We start from the raw sequence: 22,883 nt of genomic DNA on the forward strand, positions 1-22,883 counted from the left end.
ACTTATAAAGCTCTAAATGGTCAAGCTCCGTCATATCTTAGAGAGCTCATAGTGCCATATTATCCCACCAGAACACTGCGCTCTGAGAACGCAGGGTTACTCGTGGTCCCTAAAGTCTCCAAAAGTAGATCAGGAGCCAGAGCCTTCAGCTATCAGGCTCCTCTCCTGTGGAATCATCTTCCTGTTACGGTCCGGGAGGCAGACACCGTCTCCACATTTAAGACTAGACTTAAGACTTTCCTCTTTGATAAAGCTGATAGTTAGGGCTGGCTCAGGCTTGCCCTGTACCAGCCCCTAGTTAGGCTGACTTAGGCCTAGTCTGCCAGAGGACCCCTCTATAATACACCGGGCACCTTCTCTCTCTCTCTCTCTCTCTCTCTCTCTCTCGTATTCTATTACTGCATCTTGCTAACTCGGCCATTCTGCATGTCACTAACTCGGCTTCTTCTCCGGAGCCTTTGTGCTCCACTGTCTCTCAGATTAACTCATATCACAGCGGTGCCTGGACATCGTGACGTGTGTGGTTGTGCTGCTGCCGTGGTCCTGCCAGATGCCTCCTGCTGCTGCTGCTGCCATCATTAGTCATGTATACTGCCAGATATTAATACATACTTTCAACATATTGTACCACAGTAGCCAGAACTATAACTATGATATTATTACTTTCATTACTGTCATTACCTGCATCTCTCTCTCTCTCTCTCTCTGTCTCATTGTGTCATACGGATTACTGTTAATTTATTATGCTGATCTGTTCTGTACGACATCTATTGCACGTCTGTCCGTCCTGGAAGAGGGATCCCTCCTCAGTTGCTCTTCCTGAGGTTTCTACCGTTTTTTCCCCGTTAAAGGGTTTTTTGGGGAGTTTTTCCTGATCAGCTGTGAGGGTCATAAGGACAGAGAGATGTCGTATGCTGTAAAGCCCTGTGAGGCAAATTGTGATTTGTGATATTGGGCTTTATAAATAAAATTGATTGATTGATTTGAGTAAAAGTACTCCTGACAGTAACAGTACTCTTAAGTATTAATACCTGCTGTCACAAACAACAAACTGCTGGGAAAGAAAACTTTATTAAAATGACATTTTACAATAACACAACAGTCACCAAAATCATCATCTTCATCATCATCATCATCATCATCATTGTTTGGTCACTTCCTGTTTGGTGTCAACCAATCAGCTGCCTCAGACTCAACTGACAACTGATTGGTTGAAATGCCAAACAGAGACAAAGAGTGAGAGCGTCAGTGGACAGAGGGACATCTGATTTCACTCTAACTTTATTTATAACGTCATGACCAACAGTTTGTTGCAAACCGTTTGTTGAACGTTTTATAAATGTTTGTCAGTTGTGGATGAGCGACATAGAGACAGAACAGAAAATCAAACCGAGAGAGAGGTTTGGCACAAGGCACTCTGGGAGCTGCACTCCTCCACAGTGTCTCTGTTACAGAGAAAATTACCCAAAATGCCTCAGAATCAGTCTTTCATCAGTCACTGGCAGGTCCTCATCGTCAGGCCTCTCCCTCTGGGTACATGGCTCGGCCAATCAGAGGCTGCCGATCCCCTCCCCGACTCTGATTTGCTGTCCCGGCTGCAGGTTGAAGCTGAAGTCCTTCGGAGCTTCGAACAGCAGAACAATGGTGGAGCCGAGGTTAAACTCCCCCACTGCCGCCCCCTTCTGTAAGACCACGCCCCCTTCACCTGCTGCCGTCAACACCTGCTCGTCCAGGGCAACGTAGCTGTGGTCGTGGAAGGAGCCTTTACTGTAGCGTGGAGCGTTGGTCTGAAGCTCCTGGAGAAGCAAAGTGACTGTCAAACTTCCTGGAGTCAAGTACTCAGAAACATTGCCAACAACATCCAAACATCCAACCAACAACACCCACAGATACTACAACACAAATCCTACCGACAACACCAACAGTAACTACAACACAAATCCTACCGACAACACCCACAGATACTACAACACAAATCCTACCGACAACACCAACAGTAACTACAACACAAATCCTACCGACAACACCCACAGATACTACAACACAAATCCTACCGACAACACCAACAGTAACTACAACACAAATCCTACCGACAACACCTACAGTAACTACAACACAAATCCTACCGACAACACCCACAGATACTACAACACAAATCCTACCGACAACACCTACAGTAACTACAACACAAATCCTACCGACAACACCCACAGATATTACAACACAAATCCTACCGACAACACCTACAGTAACTACAACACAATTCCTACCGACAACACCTACAGTAACTACAACACAAATCCTACCGACAACACCAACAGTAACTACAACACAAATCCTACCGACAACACCCACAGATACTACAACACAAATCCTACCGACAACACCAACAGTAACTACAACACAAATCCTACCGACAACACCCACAGATACTACAACACAAATCCTACCGACAACACCAACAGTAACTACAACACAAATCCTACCGACAACACCCACAGATACTACAACACAAATCCTACCGACAACACCTACAGTAACTACAACACAAATCCTACCGACAACACCCACAGATACTACAACACAAATCCTACCGACAACACCTACAGTAACTACAACACAAATCCTACCGACAACACCCACAGATATTACAACACAAATCCTACCGACAACACCTACAGTAACTACAACACAATTCCTACCGACAACACCCACAGATATTACAACACAATTCCTACCGACAACACCCACAGTAACTACAACACAATTCCTACCGACAACACCCACAGATATTACAACACAATTCCTACCGACAACACCCACAGTAACTACAACACAATTCCTACCAACAACACCCACAGATATTACAACACAATTCCTACCGACAACACCTACAGTAACTACAACACAAATCCAACCGACAACACCTACAGTAACTACAACACAATTCCTACCGACAACACCTACAGTAACTACAACACAAATCCTACCGACAACACCCACAGATATTACAACACATATCCAACCGACAACACCTACAGTAACTACAACACAAATCCTACCGACAACACCTACAGATATTACAACACAAATCCAACCGACAACACCTACAGTAACTACAACACAACTCCTACCGACAACACCAACAGTAACTACAACACAAATCCTACCGACAACACCTACAGTAACTACAACACAAATCCTACCGACAACACCCACAGATATTACAACACAAATCCAACCGACAACACCTACAGATATTACAACACATACCCAAGCGACAACACCTACAGTAACTACAATACAAATCCTACCGACAACACCCACAGATATTACAACACAAATCCAACCGACAACACCTACAGATATTACAACACATATCCAAGCGACAACACCTACAGTAACTACAATACAAATCCTACCGACAACACCCACAGATATTACAACACAAATCCAACCGACAACACCTACAGATATTACAACACATATCCAAGCGACAACACCTACAGTAGCTACAATACAAATCCTACCGACAACACCTACAGATATTACAACACAAATCCTACCGACAACACCTACAGATATTACAACACAAATCCAACCGACAACACCTACAGTAACTACAACACAACTCCTACCGACAACACCAACAGTAACTACAACACAAATCCAACCGACAACACCTACAGTAACTACAATACAAATCCTACCGACAACACCCACAGATATTACAACACATATCCAAGCGACACCTACAGTAACTACAATACAAATCCTACTGACAACACCCACAGATATTACAACACATATCCAAGCGACAACACCTACAGTAACTACAACACAAATCCTACCGACAACACCTACAGTAACTACAACACAAATCTTACCGACAACCCCCACAGTTACTACAACACAAATACTGCAGACAACACCTACAGATACTGCAACACAAGTACTGCTGACAATACACAAAAATAGTGCCGACACCTACAGATACTGCAAGATAAATACTGTGGACAACACCTACAAATACTACAAGATAAATCCTGCCAACACCAACAAATACTACAAGATTAATCCAGCCGACAACATCTACAAGCACCCGCTAATTCTGTAGTGTAGTGATTAGCTAGCTACTTAGAAAGCAATAGCTTAATAGATACCATGGTGCGGAAGGCAGGAATACCAGGTTTTTCAGGGTGTTTAGAGCATACTAGCATGATCTGGCACCAGATTCAGGCAGTGAAGATTAACAAAAGAGACCTGCATGTAGTATTTTTAGATCTTGCAAATGCGTTTGGTTCAGTACCGCATAGCCTCATTTGGAGTGCGTGACTACTTCAGAGTGCCACAGGTAGTTGTTAACTTAGTGAAAGCATATTTTCAGGATATTAGGTTGTGTCTAAGTACGGCAGGTTTCACAACAGGTTGGCAGAGGCTAGAAATAGGCCTCATGGGAGGGTGTACAATTTCTCCATTAGCATTTACTATGGCAATGGAAGTAATCATCAGGGCTTCTAAGTAGGTGGTAGGTGGAGAGAGACGGCAGAACGGGTTGCATCTTCCACCAGTTAGGGCTTACATGGATGACATGACACTGGTGACCACAACAATGCCATGTACAAAGAGGCTACATGAGAAGGTAAATAAGAACCTCAAGTGGGCCAGCATGAAGATCAAGCCTAGTGAATCTAGATGCATCTCGATACATGAAAGGTCAGTTAGCTCCTATATTAGGAAGTGGTTGGGCGCTTTTAGGTGCCTAAGTAGTGTTGCATTGTATGGAAAAGGGATACTTCAGCTGCCAGTATCTAGTTTAACAGAGGAATTTAAATGTACCAAGGTCAGGACAGAGCTGTTGTTATCTGGGAGTAAGGACATGGTAGTTAGGAGTGTGGTTCCAAATCCAACCAAGGGGAGGAAGTGGAACCCAAGATCGGCAGTTCAGGAGGCAGAGGCAGCTCTTAGGCATGCAGAGATTGTAGGTAATGTTCAGTTTGGCCGGGGAGGCCTGGGGCTTGGCTCAGGCAAACCGGTATGGAATAAAGCAGGACTCAAAGATAAAAGAAAGCTGGTTGTGGAACAGATACGTAGACAGGAGGAGATAGTAAGGGATGCAAAGGTAGTGGCCCAGGCTAAACAGGGACAGTGGTTGAATTGGGAAAGTGTAGAGAAGAGGAAGCTCAGTTGGAGGGACCTGTGGAGTATGGAGGAGAATCGTATTAGATTCCTGGTAGGGGCTACATACGATGTGTTACCAACCCCCCAGAACCTAGAACTGTGGGTAAATGAGGACCCATCATGCCCATTGTGTTCACGTACCGCAACCTTAAAGCATATTTTGTCAGGCTGTAAAGTTAGCTTGTCACAAGGCCGATATACATGGTGACATAATCAGGTGTTGAAATGTTTAGCTGCAGGCATCGAAGGGAAACGAAGACAGGTGAATTCTGAAGGTGTTAAGGATAGGAGTTTAGTAATTCAGTTTGTCCGCGAGGGGGAGAAACACAGAAGGGATAAGTTAGTAAGGAGGCAAGGGTGTGGCCGCCTAGAAGGTGCTTGTGATTGGGAAATGCAAGTAGATTTAGGGGGAAAGCTTGTTGTTCCCCAGGAAATAGTTTGTACCAAGCAGAGGCCTGACTTAGTGTTGTGGTCAGTGAGTCAACAGATAGTTTATTTCATTGAGCTGACAGTTCCTTGGGAAGACTCAGTGAAAGAAGCCTATGAAAGAAAAAAGCTTAGATATGCAGACTTAGGAGCGGAAGCTGAGCAGCAAGGATGGAAGACTAGGATTTGTCCAGTGGAAGTGGGGCGTAGGGGATTCATAGCAAGATCAGCTGTCTCGCTCCTGGGGGAACTCGGAGTGCGGGGACAGAGTTTGAGGAAGACAGTGAGGGAAATGTTAGATGAAGCAGCCAGAGCCAGCCAATTTATCTATAAGAGAAGGAATAATGTCAGTTGGGGGTCAGCAGGGGGAACTACTAAGCAGGGTACATAACTCCTTGAGATCAGGTGGAGAGATCCACTTCCTCTCAGGAGGAAATCCAGGAAGAGGAAGGTTATTTAAGTGTGGGAGTGGCCTATTTGAATCCATTTTGTTTGAGACCATGCTGCAAGATGAGTGTGTTTGCTGATCATGTGACTTTATCTATCTCCTTTAACTTTAGCTTATATTGTAGTTATGCTATGTAGCGTGTGAAATAGAGCATGATGAATGTGCTAGGAAAGGTAGTATCAGCACTGTCTCTACCTGGAGCTCGCATGTACGGAGCCTGGGTTTGGTTGAAGGTGGCAGTGCTGTTTGGGCTGAGAAAGCCATGTGTAAGTAAGGTAAAGGAGGTTATTGGGTTGGTGTGGGGAGCAGTGAGACCTGGCATTAGGGGAGTGTCTCTGGGACGCCAGAGATCACTGTCTAGCCTCCTGGAGGTGTCGTGGGACCAACTAGATGAAACACTGGTGAAAGGAGGTTCCCACCTGATGACCCCAAAGACATGCTAGTTATCACTGCTCACTGGTCTGTATAGTTAAGCCTTGCCATAATAGCTTATCATAGGGCTTAGGAGGTTATTCACTGAGTGCTGATCCTTTCTCTAGAGCACAAACTTCTTGTGTTTATTTGAATACTGCTAGATAAATCCTGCCAACAACACCTAAAAATACTGCAAATAACAGGTTAAATTACTACAACATACTTTATGTACAATATTTAACTTGTTATGAAATGATTTGGAAAATATTACGACATAAAAAAGTACTTGAAGTCAAAAATGTGACATAAAAATCAAAACCAAAAGAATCATTAAAGATATAGTTCTTTATTTTTTATGTGGGTGTGAAAAGACGTTAAGAATATTAAAATAAAACTATTAAGGAGGTAAAATGACTAAAAACAGTTGAGACTTTTCTATTTTCTTGTTGTCAGTGATGTTAGCCATGTTACTGACGTTAGCCCTGTTAGCCATGTTAGTGATATTAGCCATGTTAGTGAAGTTAGCCCCGTTAGCCATGTTAGTCATGTTAGTGAAGTTAGCCCTGCTAGTCATGTTAGTGATGTTAGTCATGTTAGTGAAGTTAACCCTGCTAGCCATGTAAGTGATGTTAGCTATGTTAGTGAAGTTAGCCCTGTTAGCCATGTAAGTGATGTTAGTGATATTAGCCATGTTAGTGAAGTTAGCCCCGCTAGCCATGTTAGTGATGTTAGTCATGTTAGTGAAGTTAGCCCTGCTAGCCATGTTAGTGATGTTAGCTATGTTAGTGAAGTTAGCCCTGCTAGCCATGTAAGTGATGTTAGTGATATTAGCCATGTTAGTGAAGTTAGCCCCGCTAGCCATGTTAGTGATGTTAGTCATGTTAGTGAAGTTAGCCCTGCTAGCCATGTTAGTGATGTTAGCTATGTTAGTGAAGTTAGCCCTGCTAGCCATGTAAGTGATGTTAGTGAAGTTAGCCCTGCTAGCCATGTAAGTGATGTTAGTCATGTTAGTGAAGTTAGCCCTGCTAGCCATGTAAGTGATGTTAGTGATATTAGCCATGTTAGTGAAGTTAGCCCTGCTAGCCATGTAAGTGATGTTAGTCATGTTAGTGAAGTTAGCCCTGCTAGTCATGTAAGTGATGTTAGTCATGTTAGTGAAGTTAGCCCTGCTAGCCATGTAAGTGATGTTAGTAATGTTAGTGAAGTTAGCCCCGCTAGCCATGTAAGTGATGTTAGCTATGTTAGTGAAGTTAGCCTTGCTAGCCATGTAAGTGATGTTAGTCATGTTAGTGAAGTTAGCCCTGCTAGCCATGTAAGTGATGTTAGTCATGTTAGTGAAGTTAGCCCTGCTAGCCATGTAAGTGATGTTAGCTATGTTAGTGAAGTTAACCCTGCTAGCCATGTAAGTGATGTTAGCTATGTTAGTGAAGTTAGCCCTGCTAGCCATGTAAGTGATGTTAGTGATGTTAGCCATGTTAGTGAAGTTAGCCCCGTTAGCCATGTAAGTGATGTTAGTGATATTAGCCATGTTAGTGAAGTTAGCCCCGTTAGCCATGTAAGTGATGTTAGCCATGTTAGTGAAGTTAGCCCTGCTAGCCATGTAAGTGATGTTAGCTATGTTAGTGAAGTTAGCCCTGCTAGCCATGTAAGTGATGTTAGTGATGTTAGCCATGTTAGTGAAGTTAGCCCCGTTAGCCATGTAAGTGATGTTAATGATATTAGCCATGTTAGTGAAGTTAGCCCCGTTAGCCATGTAAGTGATGTTAGCCATGTTAGTGAAGTTAGCCCCGTTAGCCATGTTAGTGATGTTAGTCATGTTAGTGAAGTTAGCCCTGTTAGCCATGTAAGTGATGTTAATGATGTTAGTCATGTTAGCCATGTTAGTGAAGTTAGCCCCGTTCCCCATGTAAGTGATGTTAGTGATATTAGTCATGTTAGTGAAGTTAGCCCTGTTAGCCATGTAAGTGATGTTAGCGATGTAAGTGATGTTAGCGATGTTAGCAATGTTAGGCATGTTAGCCATGTCAGTGATGAAAATGAAAATATATAAACAATGTCGCAGGATGAAAGAACAGGTGCAGACACTCACCTGGTCAAAGTAAATCTTGATGGAACCAACGTTTGTGGCTCCGACCGCCGTTAGTGAGAAGAAGCCGTGCTGCCATTGGCCGCTGAGCACCACACGCTCGTTAAGGCAGAAGAGCTCTTTAACCAAACGAGCCACACCCGGGTTGACGGACATTAATGAGCCTGACGAGGACACAGAGAGATGGAGACGTGAAGTACAGGACGGGAACAGAGATCAGACAGGTAAAAAAAACACAGAATCTCACCTGGGAAGTGACGTCGAAGCTCCACCCTCCAGTCTGTGGGCGAGTGGAAACAGTGATAGTCACCTGGAGCCAGGTAGACCACCATGTGGAACAGGTCGTTCTCAGGTGACGACAGGAGGTTGTCCTTAAAGGACGACGAGGACGGAGACGAGTCTAATGAGACAGAAAGGAATCAGTCTTTAACAGGAAGTGGACCCAAAAAGGTCTCCATCAGGTCCCAAAGAACATCAGGTCCCAAATCAGGACCATCGGGTCCCAAATCAAGACCAACAGGGCCCAAATCAAGACCATCAGATCCCAAATCAAGACCATCAGGTCCCAGAGACTATCAGGTCCCAAATCAAGACCATCGCGTTCCAAACCACGACCATCAGGTCCCAAATCAAGACCAACAGAGCCCAAGCTGTGTCCAGCTGATAACAATGATTTTAGACCTGTGGCCCTGACTTCAATTGTTATGAAAAGTTTTGAGAAATACATCAACGTAAATTCGGCACTTGACCCATACCAGTTTGCTTATAGGCAAGGGAGAGGTACTGATGACGCCATCAACAGCATCACCCACTTCACTGTCAAGCACTTGGAATGCCCAAAAGCATATACACGGATTTTATTTATTGATTTTAGCTCAGCTTTTAATACACTTCAACCCCATCTGCTCATCTCAAAACTAAGGCAGATTAGTGTCAACCCTTTTTAGTCAAGTGGTATTTTTCCTTTTTAACTAATCAAAGTCAACAGGTAAGAGTCAGTAACACCCTCTCAGAATGCAAATCAATCAGCACAGGTGCCCCGCAGGGTTGTGTCAGCTCCCCGGTCCTTTTTGCACTTTACACAAATGAATGTACAAACATCCACCCAGGGAACCTTGTTTTTAAATTTTCTGATGATACCGTCATCCTCAGCCTACTGCACAAAGACTCAAGCCCTTCAGCCTATTTTTCTGAAATAGAACACTTTGTAGAATGGTGTGATGCTCACCATCTCGTTAAAAAAAAACAAAAAAAAAAACTAAAAAGATGGTCTTAGACCCGAGATCAGTAGGGGACCACAGTCCTGTTGTCACACATGGCTCACCCATCGAGCAGGTCAGCTCATACACGTATCTTGGAGTTCACTTAGATGACACTTTTAGTTGGAATGTTGAAAGGTCTGTGTTCTCATTTACAGCAAAGATTGTATTTTTTGTGCAGACTTAAAGTGTATGGTGTGGACAAAAGCATCATGTTTTTTTCATGAGGCAGTACTAGAGAGCTTAGTCCAATACAGGATGTCAGCCTGGTATGGCAACCTCACTGTCAAACTGAAAACTAAGCTTGCTTGTCTGGTGCACACGGCCATGAAGGTTATGGGAAGAAGGGACTGTCAGACCTTGCAGTCTATTTATGAGCAAACTGTTTTAGGCAAGCCCAGAGTATAGTGACTGATCCATCCCATATTCTTCATTTAGAATATGACCTCCTACCCTTGGGCAGACGATACAGAGTCCCTAACTGCAAACTCAACCGTTTTAAGAATTCATTTGTTCCAACCTCCATCAAACTCAAACCTGCTTGAGGCCAAAGATTTTGCAGTATTTTTTATAGTGCTTTTATTATGGTGATTATGTATGTATGGCGTATGTATGTGTTATGTGTACTGTTTTGGGATATGTGCAATACTGTTATGTAATTGTTGTTGGGATGGTATGGCTGTTGATGTACTGTTTGTTGTCATTGTGGCAGTCAAGGCATTTATGGCGCAGTTGCTGAGTCCAAGACAAATTTCCCTTAGTGGGACAATAAGGTATATCGCATTGTATCATATAGGGATGGGCAGAACAAGCAAAAACACTATTCGAAAATCATGGCAAGTATGCGACAATTTTTCCAAATCAAGACCATCAGGGTTAGGGATATGTAACGCAACATGGGTCGGGGCGGAGAAGGCAGGGTCTTACCATTGCCCCGCCTCTTCTGTGGACCCAGGAAGTTCTCCAGACTGTAGGTGACCCCCTTCACTTGCTCCACCTCCGAGTTCTTGACTCGACCAAAGTGAAGGATCTTTCCATCAGCCGGAGAGATCTGACAGAGACAAGAGACAGAAGTCAAACCTGTCCACCGTTAAACCGAGACGTGTCCCTGCAGTTTGTCTCTGAGGTCACATGACATAACAACCTCCATCTGACCTCAGTAGTGGAACTCCTAGCATGCACCATGCCTCACTTCCTGTTCACAGTAAATTCACTCAGATCAACAGGAAATGAAGAATTCAACGTTTCACCAACATAAAGATGAAAAAATATACACTTTTAAACAGGAAATGAAACCTGAACCTGTGAAAATGAGTTTCCGTCTGTCCGGTCCTAAGCGACTCACCACGTTCAAATGCAACTTTATTTAAAATCTGTCAATAGAACTCGTTTAAATGTAACTTTATTAATAATGTGTCGTTACAACTTGTTTAAATGTAACTTTAATTAAAATGTGTCATTAAAACTTGTTTAAATGTAACTACATAAAATGTGTCATTAGAACTCATTTTAATGTAACTTTAATAAAAATGCGTCATTAGAATAAACAACAAACAACCACATCAGAAGTTTAAGCTGCAGGCCGAGGTGAGAGACCAGCACACCTTGTACATGTCCATTAAACTAAATAAAAATAAAGAACTAAAACAAGAAATCCAAGATGGCTGACTTCCTGTCAGCATCAAATGAACTTTATTCAACCCTGGCGTGTGTTTGGAGGCACAATGAAGCCCACTGGCCATGACCCCAGGAGGAGGAGGAGGAGGAGGAGGAGGAGGAGGAGGAGGAGGAGGAACGTTACCAGACAGGAGGAGCCGCAGAGTGGTCGGACCGCAGGCTTTAGACGTCGACGGAAAAATTCACCCAGATTCCTGTAGTGATGTAAATCCTCCACCGCAGCCTCCTATTGGACGCCATAGAGAGACAAAGATAATTTCATTCCCATACTCTGATAACCTGGATCCCCATACCCCAACCACCCCCCATACTCCATCCATCAGACACCCCAACCACCCATACTCCAACCATCAGACACCCAAACCATCAGACACTCCATCCATCAGACACCCCAACCACCCATACTCCAACCATCAGACACCCCAACCACCCCCCATACTCCATCCATCAGACACCCCAACCACCCATACTCCAACCATCAGACACCCAAACCATCAGACACTCCATCCATCAGACACCCCAACCATCAGACACCCCAACCATCAGACCCCAACCATCAGACACCCCAACCATCAGACACCCCAACCATCACACCCCAACCATCAGACACCCCAACCATCAGACACCCCAACCATCAGACACCCCAACCATCACACCCCAACCATCAGACACCCCAACCATCAGACACTCCATCCATCAGACACCCAAACCATCAGACACTCCATCCATCAGACACCCCAACCATCACACTCCATCCATCAGACACCCCAACCATCACACTCCAACCATCAGACACTCCATCCATCAGACACCCCAACCATCAGACACTCCATCCATCAGACACCCAAACCATCAGACACTCCATCCATCAGACACCCCAGCCATCACACTCCAACCATCACACCCCAACCATCAGACACCCCAACCATCACACTCCATCCATCAGACACCCCAACCACTAGGGATGTCCCAATCCGAGTATTGGCCGTTGATATTAGAAAAAAACGGGCATCGGCATCGGATCGGACTGCGTGGAAAAAATGCCGATCCAAGAACTCCGATCCAGTTTTTCACAGACTCTGCTCCAGGTTTTCCGGCCAGCCCAGCGCTCCGCAATTCAAGCAGTCCATTCCATGATCCGCTCCAGCTCTTACTATCAATCCACCAGGCCAGCATGCAGACAGCAGACACAGGGTAGGAGGAGTAGCGGTCAATTTAGTTAACTGACTATTTGTTTTCTGCTCTGGTTTTTTGAGAGTGATATTTTTATTTGGTTTAGACTCTTACTGTTTAAGTAAAGAGCACTGATGGCATTGTTTTGGACACAATTAGTGAAATTAGAGCCATGGATGGACTACAAAAACACGACCAAAAAAAACCTGAAAAGGAAAGGCTGCATTGTTTGTTAAATGTCAACAATGTCTTGTGGTGTTAATCTATTTTTTATTTATTAGGGGGCCAAAGCACAAGTGTGTGGAGTCTTGCCGCTATTTTAATTCCAATGTTAGACATTTTAAAGATTTCTTGTGTTGATTTATTTTCTATTAATTAAGGGGCCAAAGCAGCCAAAGCAAACCAGCTATATTTTTTATTTAATGTTAAAAGCTTAAAGTTTGTTTATTTAACCCTGTTAACAATAAACCAGTCAGTTTCTCATACCAACTGTTGTGGATCATTCTAACTAACCCGATTAAGTAGTTGTTCATGTTAGAGTAATATTGCTTGATCAAACCTTTTCTAACATGACTGACAACAAAATAAGTGAATATGTATAATACGTGCTTGGATCGGATCGGTATCGGTATCGGCCAAAACTCAAGGCTGTAATATCGGTATCGGATCAGAAGTGAAAAAGCTGGATGGGGACATCCCTACCAACCACCGCGATACTCCAACCATCAGACACCCCAACCACCAGACACTCCATCCATCAGACACCCCAACCACCCCAATACTCCAACCATCAGACACTCCATCCATCAGACACCCCAACCACCCTAATACTCCAACCATCAGACACTCCATCCATCAGACACCCCATCCATCAGACACTCCAACCATCAGACACCCCGACCATCAGACAATCCATCCATCAGACACCCACACCACCCCGATACTCAAACCATCAGACACTCCATCCATCAGACACCCCAACCACCCCAATACTCCAACCATCAGACACTCCATCCATCAGACACCCCATCCATCAGACACTCCAACCATCAGACACCCCGACCATCAGACAATCCATCCATCAGACACCCACACCACCCCGATACTCAAACCATCAGACACCCCATCCATCAGACACTCCAACCATCAGACACCCCGACCATCAGACAATCCATCCATCAGACACCCACACCACCCCGATACTCAAACCATCAGACACCCCGACCATCAGACACTCCATCTATCAGACACCCCAACCACCCCGATACTCAAACCATCAGACACCCCATCCATCAGACACTCCAACCATCAGACACCCCGACCATCAGACAATCCATCCATCAGACACCCACACCACCCTGATACTCCAACCATCAGGCACCCCAACCATCAGACACTTGAACTATCAGACACATGAACTATCAGACACACGAACCATCAGACACTTCAACCATCAGACACGACAACCATCTGACACACTGACAATCAGACACTTCAACCATCAGACACTCCATCCATCAGACACCCCAACCACCCTGATACTCCAACCATCAGCCACATGAACCATCAGACACTCCAACTACAAGACACATGAACTATCAGACACACGAACCATTAGACACTCCAACCATCAGACACACTGACCATCAGACACTCCAACCATCAGACACTCCAACCATCAGACACACTGACCAACAGACACACTGACCAACAGACACTCCAACCACCAGACACTTCAACCATCAGACACTTCAACCATCGGACACTTCAACCATCGGACACTCCAACCATCAGACACACTGACCATCAGACACTCCAACCACCAGACACTTCAACCATCAGACACTTCAACCATCAGACACTCCAACCATCAGACACACTGACCATCAGACACTCCAACCACCAGACACTTCAACCATCAGACACTTCAAACATCGGACACTCCAACCATCAGACACTCCAACCATCAGACACACTGACCATCAGACACTCCAACCATCAGACACACTGACCATCAGACACTTCAACCATCAGACACTTCAAACATCGGACACTCCAACCATCAGACACTCCAACCATCAGACACACTGACCATCAGACACTCCAACCATCAGACACTTCAACCATCAGACACTCCAACCATCAGACACACTGACCAACAGACACTCCAACCATCAGACACTTCAACCATCAGACACTCCAACCATCAGACACACTGACCATCAGACACTCCAACCACCAGACACTTCAACCATCAGACACTTCAAACATCGGACACTCCAACCATCAGACACTCCAACCATCAGACACACTGACCATCAGACACTCCAACCATCAGACACACTGACCATCAGACACTTCAACCATCAGACACTTCAAACATCGGACACTCCAACCATCAGACACTCCAACCATCAGACACACTGACCATCAGACACTCCAACCATCAGACACTTCAACCATCAGACACTCCAACCATCAGACACACTGACCAACAGACACTCCAACCATCAGACACTTCAACCATCAGACACTCCAACCATCAGACACACTGACCATCAGACACTCCAACCACCAGACACTTCAACCATCAGACACTTCAAACATCGGACACTCCAACCATCAGACACTCCAACCATCAGACACACTGACCATCAGACACTCCAACCATCAGACACACTGACCATCAGACACTTCAACCATCAGACACTTCAAACATCGGACACTCCAATCATCAGACACTCCAACCATCAGACACACTGACCATCAGACACTCCAACCATCAGACACTTCAACCATCAGACACTCCAACCATCAGACACACTGACCAACAGACACTCCAACCATCAGACACTTCAACCATCAGACACTCCAACCATCAGACACACTGACCAACAGACACTCCAACCATCAGACACTCCAACCATCAGACACTCCAACCATCAGACACCAAGACCATCAGACACTCCAACCATCAGACACACTGACCATCAGACACTTCAACCATCAGACACTTCAAACATCGGACACTCCAACCATCAGACACTCCAACCATCAGACACACTGACCATCAGACACTCCAACCATCAGACACACTGACCAACAGACACTCCAACCATCAGACACTTCAACCATCAGACACCCCAACCATCAGACACTGACCAACAGACACCAAGACCATTAGACACTCCAACCATCAGACACTCCAACCATCAGACACCAAGACCATTAGACACTCCAACCATCAGACACTCCAACCATCAGACACCAAGACCATTAGACACTCCAACCATCAGACACCAAGACCATTAGACACTCCAACCATCAGACACCCCAACCATCAGACACTCCAACCATCAGACACCCCAACCATCAGACACTCCAACCATCAGACACCAAGACCATTAGACACTCCAACCATCAGACACTCCAACCATCAGACACTCCAACCATCAGACACACTGACCATCAGACACTCCAACCATCAGACACTCCAACCATCAGACACTCCAACCATCAGACACACTGACCATCAGACACTCCAACCATCAGACACACTGACTATCAGACACTCCAACCACCAGACACTTCAACCATCAGACACTCCAACCATCGGACACTCCAACCATCAGACACTCCAACCATCAGACACTCCAACCATCAGACACTTCAACCATCAGACACTCCAACCATCAGACACACTGACCAACAGACACTCCAACCATCAGACACTCCAACCATCAGACACCAAGACCATCAGACACTCCAACCATCAGACACACTGACCATCAGACACTTCAAACATCGGACACTCCAACCATCAGACACTCCAACCATCAGACACACTGACCATCAGACACTCCAACCATCAGACACTCCAACCATCAGACACACTGACCAACAGACACTCCAACCATCAGACACTCCAATCATCAGACACACTGACCAACAGACACTCCAACCATCAGACACTCCAACCATCAGACACACTGACCAACAGACACTCCAACCATCAGACACCCCAACCATCAGACACTCCAACCATCAGACACCAAGACCATTAGACACTCCAACCATCAGACACTCCAACCATCAGACACCAAGACCATTAGACACTCCAACCATCAGACACTCCAACCATCAGACACCAAGACCATTAGACACTCCAACCATCAGACACTCCAACCATCAGACACACTGACCATCAGACACTCCAACCATCAGACACTCCAACCATCAGACACACTGACCATCAGACACTCCAACCATCAGACACACTGACCATCAGACACTCCAACCATCAGACACTCCAACCATCAGACACACTGACCATCAGACACTCCAACCATCAGACACACTGACCATCAGACACTTCAACCATCAGACACTCCAACCATCAGACACACTGACCATCAGACACTCCAACCATCAGACAAACTGACCATCAGACACTCCAACCATCAGACACTCCAACCATCAGACACACTGACAATGAGACACTCCAACCATCAGACACTCCAACCATCAGACATCCCAATCATTAGCCACACCCATGGCTGTTCTGACCTGCATGTTGACCCCAAAGGTCCAGATGTAGAGGGAGTAGACAGGCTTTCGCAGCCAGGTGGGGAGGTCGACCCCATTCAGACGACCCCAGGCCCGAGACAGCAAGCGAGTTGGGAAGGAGTGGTACAACGCCACCTGCAGCACCAAACAGGAAACTACGTGTTAATTATGATCTGGTTTCAGAAGAAGAATGTCACTGTATTATTTCATCTGTTCAAGAAAATCAAGCAGCAGGAAGTGAAGGAGGAGGTGAAAGGGGAAGGAGGAGTGTAAAATGGTGGTAAAATAAGCAAAATGATGAGAAAAGACGGAAGGAGACCAAAAAAAACAGGAAAACAGAGAAAGACAAGAAACAGAAGTAACGGATTAAATCTGATCTATTTCCTGCTCAGTGTTTCCTGGTGAATGTCTCACTTATTACCTCTTCACAGACGAAAATTCAACCAGACAATTGTAACTCTGTTGTTAACATCTACTGTCAGACTCTACTGTACTAAACATATAACATCCAAACGGTTTCTGGTTCTGGTGTCTGAAACCTTCAGTGCCTTTTTCAGCTGAAACATGTTTTTATCTTTAAAACTTTGTGACATCCAGCAGACACAGAGCAACAAGCTCCTCCCATTCACACACCTGAGAAACACTCATGGGGTTCCGCAGGGTTCTACACTTGTTCCTGATTATTTTACATTCAAATGCTGATATGAAGGTGGCTTATCGGCACAGTACCTGAGCAGCTCACAGTAGCTCCAGTGTATGCTTGAGTTTGGTGTGTTTTATGCTGTAGACGTGTTTTATGTTCTTAGTTTTTAAGTGTTCATGTTAAAACACACAGCTTCCGACGAGCACAGGGGCCTGGTTAAGGGGAAATGGAGTTGATCAGAACACTTTTAGTGTGCCTGATATTCGGGGGAATTCTCCAAGAAGAGCAGCGGAGCCAGCCGGCAATTGTTTACTCGCACCAGGAGCTCCTATACGTGGCTCCTTTCACCAAACATATCGGGACAAGTCACAACATTCCGACAGAGCTATTATGGAGGACACGCAGGGGGGCACGTGCTGGGGCGAAACGGAACAGGAGACAGAGGAAGAGAATATGGAAGGAGTCTTACAAACTGGCCCTTCCATCCATTATTATGGGAAATGTTTGGTCCATGAATAACAAGATGGAGGAGCTCGAAACCCTCGTCAGAAGCCAAAAATCTACCGGGACTGCAGTCTGATGTGACTGACTGAGACGTTGCTCAAGGACTGTATCCCAGAGACTAAAACCAACACCAGCAACTTCCTAACGCTGCGAGCGGACAGGGATATCAAAGCGAGTGGCAAGAGGAAAGACGGGGGGCTTGCTCTGCTTATCAACAACGGGTGGTGTAAACCAGGGCACGCTCAAGCAGCAGGTTTGTAACAAGAACACGGAACTCTTAGCAGTTAGTTTAAGACCTTACTACCTGCCACAGGAGTTCACAGTAGTCGTCGCCATTGCATTTACAGTCCGCCTTCTGCCCACGCTGATACGGCTTGTGACATAGTTCACGCGACTATTGCCAGAATACAAGCAAGATATCCAGACTCATTTATTTTCCTCTCCAGGGATTTTAAACATGCATCCCTCTCCTGCATACTTCCCACCTTCAAACAGTTTGTGGACTGTCCTATGAGAGGAAATAAGACACTTGATCTTTTTTATGCTAATGTAAAAGATGCTTATAAATCAACTGCACTGCCCCCTCTTGGTGGTTCTGACCACAATCTTGTCCACCTCTCTCCCACATACAACCCCGTTGTTAAAAGGATACCTATTACCACCAGGACAGTTAAATGCTGGTCCCAGGAAGCAGAGGGATCTCTACAGGCTTATTTAGATCTCACAGACTGGGATGTCTTCTGTGAGGCACACAGGGATGACACTGAGGGACTAACTGACAGCATCACAGATTACATCAAGTTCTGTGGCGATATTTGTGTACCGAGTAGAGTGATTAAATGTTTCCCGAACAACAAGCCATGGATCACTAGCTGTCTGAAAGGCTTGATAAAACAAAAGAAAAAGGCCTTCAGGGAGGGCCTATGTCTTCTTTAACCGATCTGACACCGCCTCCTCAAACTGTCAGCTGCCTGTGATGCCTGCTCCCCCCTCTTCTGGGACAATCATCTCCCCCAGACTGTATCCACAGACCATCATCTGTACTTGTAGCCTGTCCCCTTCAGTTCATACCTGTTCATTGGATCAGTCTCTCCACATCAGTGACTCATCCATAACGCTCCAGCCATCACAGGTGAAGAGAGAATTCACTCAGATAGACTTAAGATAGGAAAAGCAGCCGGTCCCGACGAAATTGGCCCTAGACTCGTTAGGATCTGCTCCGATCAATTATGTGATATCCTGTCACACCTCTTCAACCTGAGTCTGAAACAACAAAAGATCCCCTCTCTATGGAAAACATCATGCATAGTTCCTGTCCCTAAGAAGAGACTCCCTGTTGACTCCAGTGATTACAGGCCAGTAGCCCTCATTTCACATATAATTAAGACTCTTGAGAGGCTTGTCCTCTCCTATTTAAGACCCAGAGTGAGGATGTTCATGGACCCCCTACAGTTCGCATACCAGCCCAACATCGGAGTGGATGATGCCCTCATCTATATGATGCAGAGGACCTACAGCCACCTGGACACCCTCGATGCGACTGTGAAGATCATGTACTTTGATTTCTCAAGTGCCTTCAATACGATCCAGCCACTGCTGCTTGGTGCGTAGATGAGGAAAATGAATGTGGAATCAGCGCTGGCTGACTGGACCATGGACTACCTCACCTGTAGACCACAATACGTCCGAATGAAGAACTGTGTCTCCAGCAAACTCCTGAGTAGCACTGGTGCCCCACAAGGAACAGTCCTGTCTCCCTCCTTGTTCTCAGTCTACACATCTGACTTCCAATACAACACAGGAGCCTGCTTCCTTCAGAAATTTTCTGATGACTCAACGGTGGTCGGATGTGTAAACGGAGGATGTGAGGAGGAGTACAGGGGCACAATTAGCGACTTTGTTGACATCAACCACCTTCAGTTGAACAATTCCAAGACCAAGGAAATGGTCATTGATTATCGCCGGAGGAGGCCTGCTCCAGCCCCAGTCACCATTAAAGGTGCAGATGTTGAGGTTGTCTCTATTTGGGAGTGCAGCTGTATGATAACCTGGACTGGTCTTGCCACTTGGACACTTGGAGGCAGGGTACAAGAAAAGTCAGAGCTGCCTGTATTTTTTGAGAAGGCTGAGGTCTTTTAATATCTGCAGACCTCTTCTGAGCACATTTTATCAGACTGTGGTGGCCAGTGCACTTTTCTTTGGTGTGGTGTGCTGGGGAGAAGGAACCAGTGCCAGAGATAGGAACAAGCTCAATAAATTTATAAAGAAGGCAAGCTCTACCATTGGAGCTGAGCTGGACTCAATTCAGCAGGTGGCTGAGGCAAGGATGCTCAGAAAACTGAAATGTATATTAAAAAATGCCTCTCATCCATTGCACAACCTGGAGGTGTTTAGCCAGAGCACTTTCAGCCACAGGCTGATATCACCCCAGTGTAGGACTGAGCGTAGCAGGAGGTCCTTCCTGCCTGGGGCCATCAGACTTTTTAATGCTCAGTAACCAATGCACAGTACCTATTAACCTGCTGCTGCTCCTTTTTACTTGTCTATTATGCTGTATTACTTTTTATCATTATTGTCTTGTGTGTTGCCTGTGGGATACACTGCTGCAGTGACAAAGTAATTTCCGCAAGGATTAATAACGTATTATTCTATTCTATTCTATTCAGTGTACCTGAGCAGGTAGAGGACAGTGTACCTGAGCAGGTAGAGTACAGTGTACCTGAGCAGGTAGAGGACAGCGTACCTGAGCAGGTAGAGTACAGAGTACCTGAGCAGGTAGAATAAAGTGTACCTGAGCAGGTAGAGGACAGCGTACCTGAGCAGGTAGAGGACAGAGTACCTGAGCAGGTAGAGGACAGAGTACCTGAGCAGGTAGAATAAAGTGTACCTGAGCAGGTAGAGGACAGAGTACCTGAGCAGGTAGAGTACAGTGTACCTGAGCAGGTAGAGGACAGTGTACCTGAGCAGATAGTGTACAGAGTACCTGAGTAGGTAAAAGACAGTGTTATATTCATACAGATGTTATTTACAGGTGTTTTGAAGAGGTGACCATAAAGACTTAAAAGAAGTCAGAAGGAGGAGGAGGGAGGAGTTGAGACATGAGGAAAGGAGAAAAGAAGACAGCTGTTCCTGTCACTTCCTGTTTCTCTCTGTCCAATCAGATGCCAGCAGGTAGACACTCTTACCCGTTTGGCCAACGGCCGCAAAGCACTCACTGACAGGACGTAGCAGAGGAAGGTGATTGGCCGACGACGCCAAGGGGCAGGTCGAGACACACAGCCACTGAGCACGCTCAGACGGTGTCGAAGAGCCAAACGAGGCACCTGGAGCCTGATTATGATAATAAGACGTGATGAGAGGGGGTGGGGGTGGGGGGGTTTCACACATGCTCTGTAAACCTGAGATGATGTCAACATCACCTGGAGGAGCCGTCGTGACACCGCACATGTCTGAGTCAGAGTGGACACTGGACGGACTTTTTGCCAGTCCCTGAAATGTGAGACAGCAGGGAATAAAGCAGCTCTTTGTCTCACAGCCAGCCAGTCGGCATGATGATGACATTTACATCATGTGACTCGCACAGACCCAAAGGGAAACAACCATCCCAGGGTGGAGACAAAGAGACATTAACACAAAAAAGCCAACAAACTGGAGATTCAGGAGCTTCTGTCAGTCAGGCTGAAGTAACGTCCAGAAACTCTGTTGTTTATGAGCCAATCACAGAGGGCAACATGACCACTGTGTCATCGGTGTCAAATCCCGCCTCCTATAGGCTCCGCCCAGACACCACCATCACCTCAATCAATCAGACAACGCCTCTGACTCAGAGACAACCTCATGATGTGTTCAACATGTGTGGAAGAGAAATTCCAGATCAACAGCTCAGAAGGAGAGGGAGGAGGAGGAGGAGGAGGAGGTCATGTGAGGTCAGGTGACCGATGACTCCAGTCTGAGGTCATGTGACAGACGACTCCAGTCTGAGGTCACGTGACAGAGGACTCCAGTCTGAGGTCATGTCACCGATGACTCCAGTCTGAGGTCATGTGACAGACGACTCCAGTCTGAGGTCACATGACGGAGGACTCCAGTCTGAGGTCATGTGACAGAGGACTCCAGTCTGAGGTCATGTCACCAATGACTCCAGTCTGAGGTCATGTGACAGAGGACTCCAGTCTGAGGTCATGTCACCAATGACTCCAGTCTGAGGTCATGTCACCAATGACAGTCTGATCTGACACCTCAGGTGAGTAAAAAAGACAAATTAAAGATGAGTGTTTTTAAAAACGATGAAAGGAAAAGGAGGGATGACCGGAAGCAAGGACAAAATGAAAACAGACACAGGAGGGAAAGATACAGGTGGGTGTGGACAGATGTGGAAGGGGTGGGGCTTGTGTGTGTATGGAGGGTGGAGTGAGGAGAAGCAGACGCTTACACAGCACACAGACGCTAAGCTGCAGTAGAGCTAGTAGGAATGCTAACAGTAATGCTAACGCGCTAACATACAAA

The 22,883-nt window shown here is 45.7% G+C and overlaps 1 protein-coding gene across 5 annotated transcripts in view; it reads right to left on the reverse strand.

Annotated features, from left to right (window-relative positions):
* Positions 1–1,055: 1,055 nt before the first annotated feature.
* Positions 1,056–22,883, reverse strand: part of pisd (phosphatidylserine decarboxylase) — a 46,818-nt gene continuing 24,990 nt past the window's right edge. For 2 of the 5 annotated variants that reach the window (XM_049604905.1, XM_049604900.1), the window contains exons 2-8: positions 21,563–21,707; positions 17,231–17,365; positions 11,616–11,717; positions 10,742–10,865; positions 8,803–8,955; positions 8,559–8,719; positions 1,056–1,796 (exon numbers count right to left, since the gene is read on the reverse strand). In XM_049604905.1, the coding sequence (XP_049460862.1) occupies positions 1,551–1,796; positions 8,559–8,719; positions 8,803–8,955; positions 10,742–10,865; positions 11,616–11,717; positions 17,231–17,365; positions 21,563–21,707 (1,066 nt within the window). In that variant the 3' untranslated portion in view covers positions 1,056–1,550. Of the gene's footprint in view, positions 1,797–3,853; positions 5,935–8,558; positions 8,720–8,802; positions 8,956–10,741; positions 10,866–11,615; positions 11,718–17,230; positions 17,366–21,562; positions 21,708–22,883 lie in introns of those variants that run through there. The other 3 variants (XM_049604904.1, XM_049604903.1, XM_049604901.1) reach the window with 2 other exon arrangements.

Source organism: Epinephelus fuscoguttatus, linkage group LG18, assembly GCF_011397635.1.
Source record: "Epinephelus fuscoguttatus linkage group LG18, E.fuscoguttatus.final_Chr_v1".
Taxonomy (NCBI): Eukaryota; Metazoa; Chordata; class Actinopteri; order Perciformes; family Serranidae; genus Epinephelus; species Epinephelus fuscoguttatus.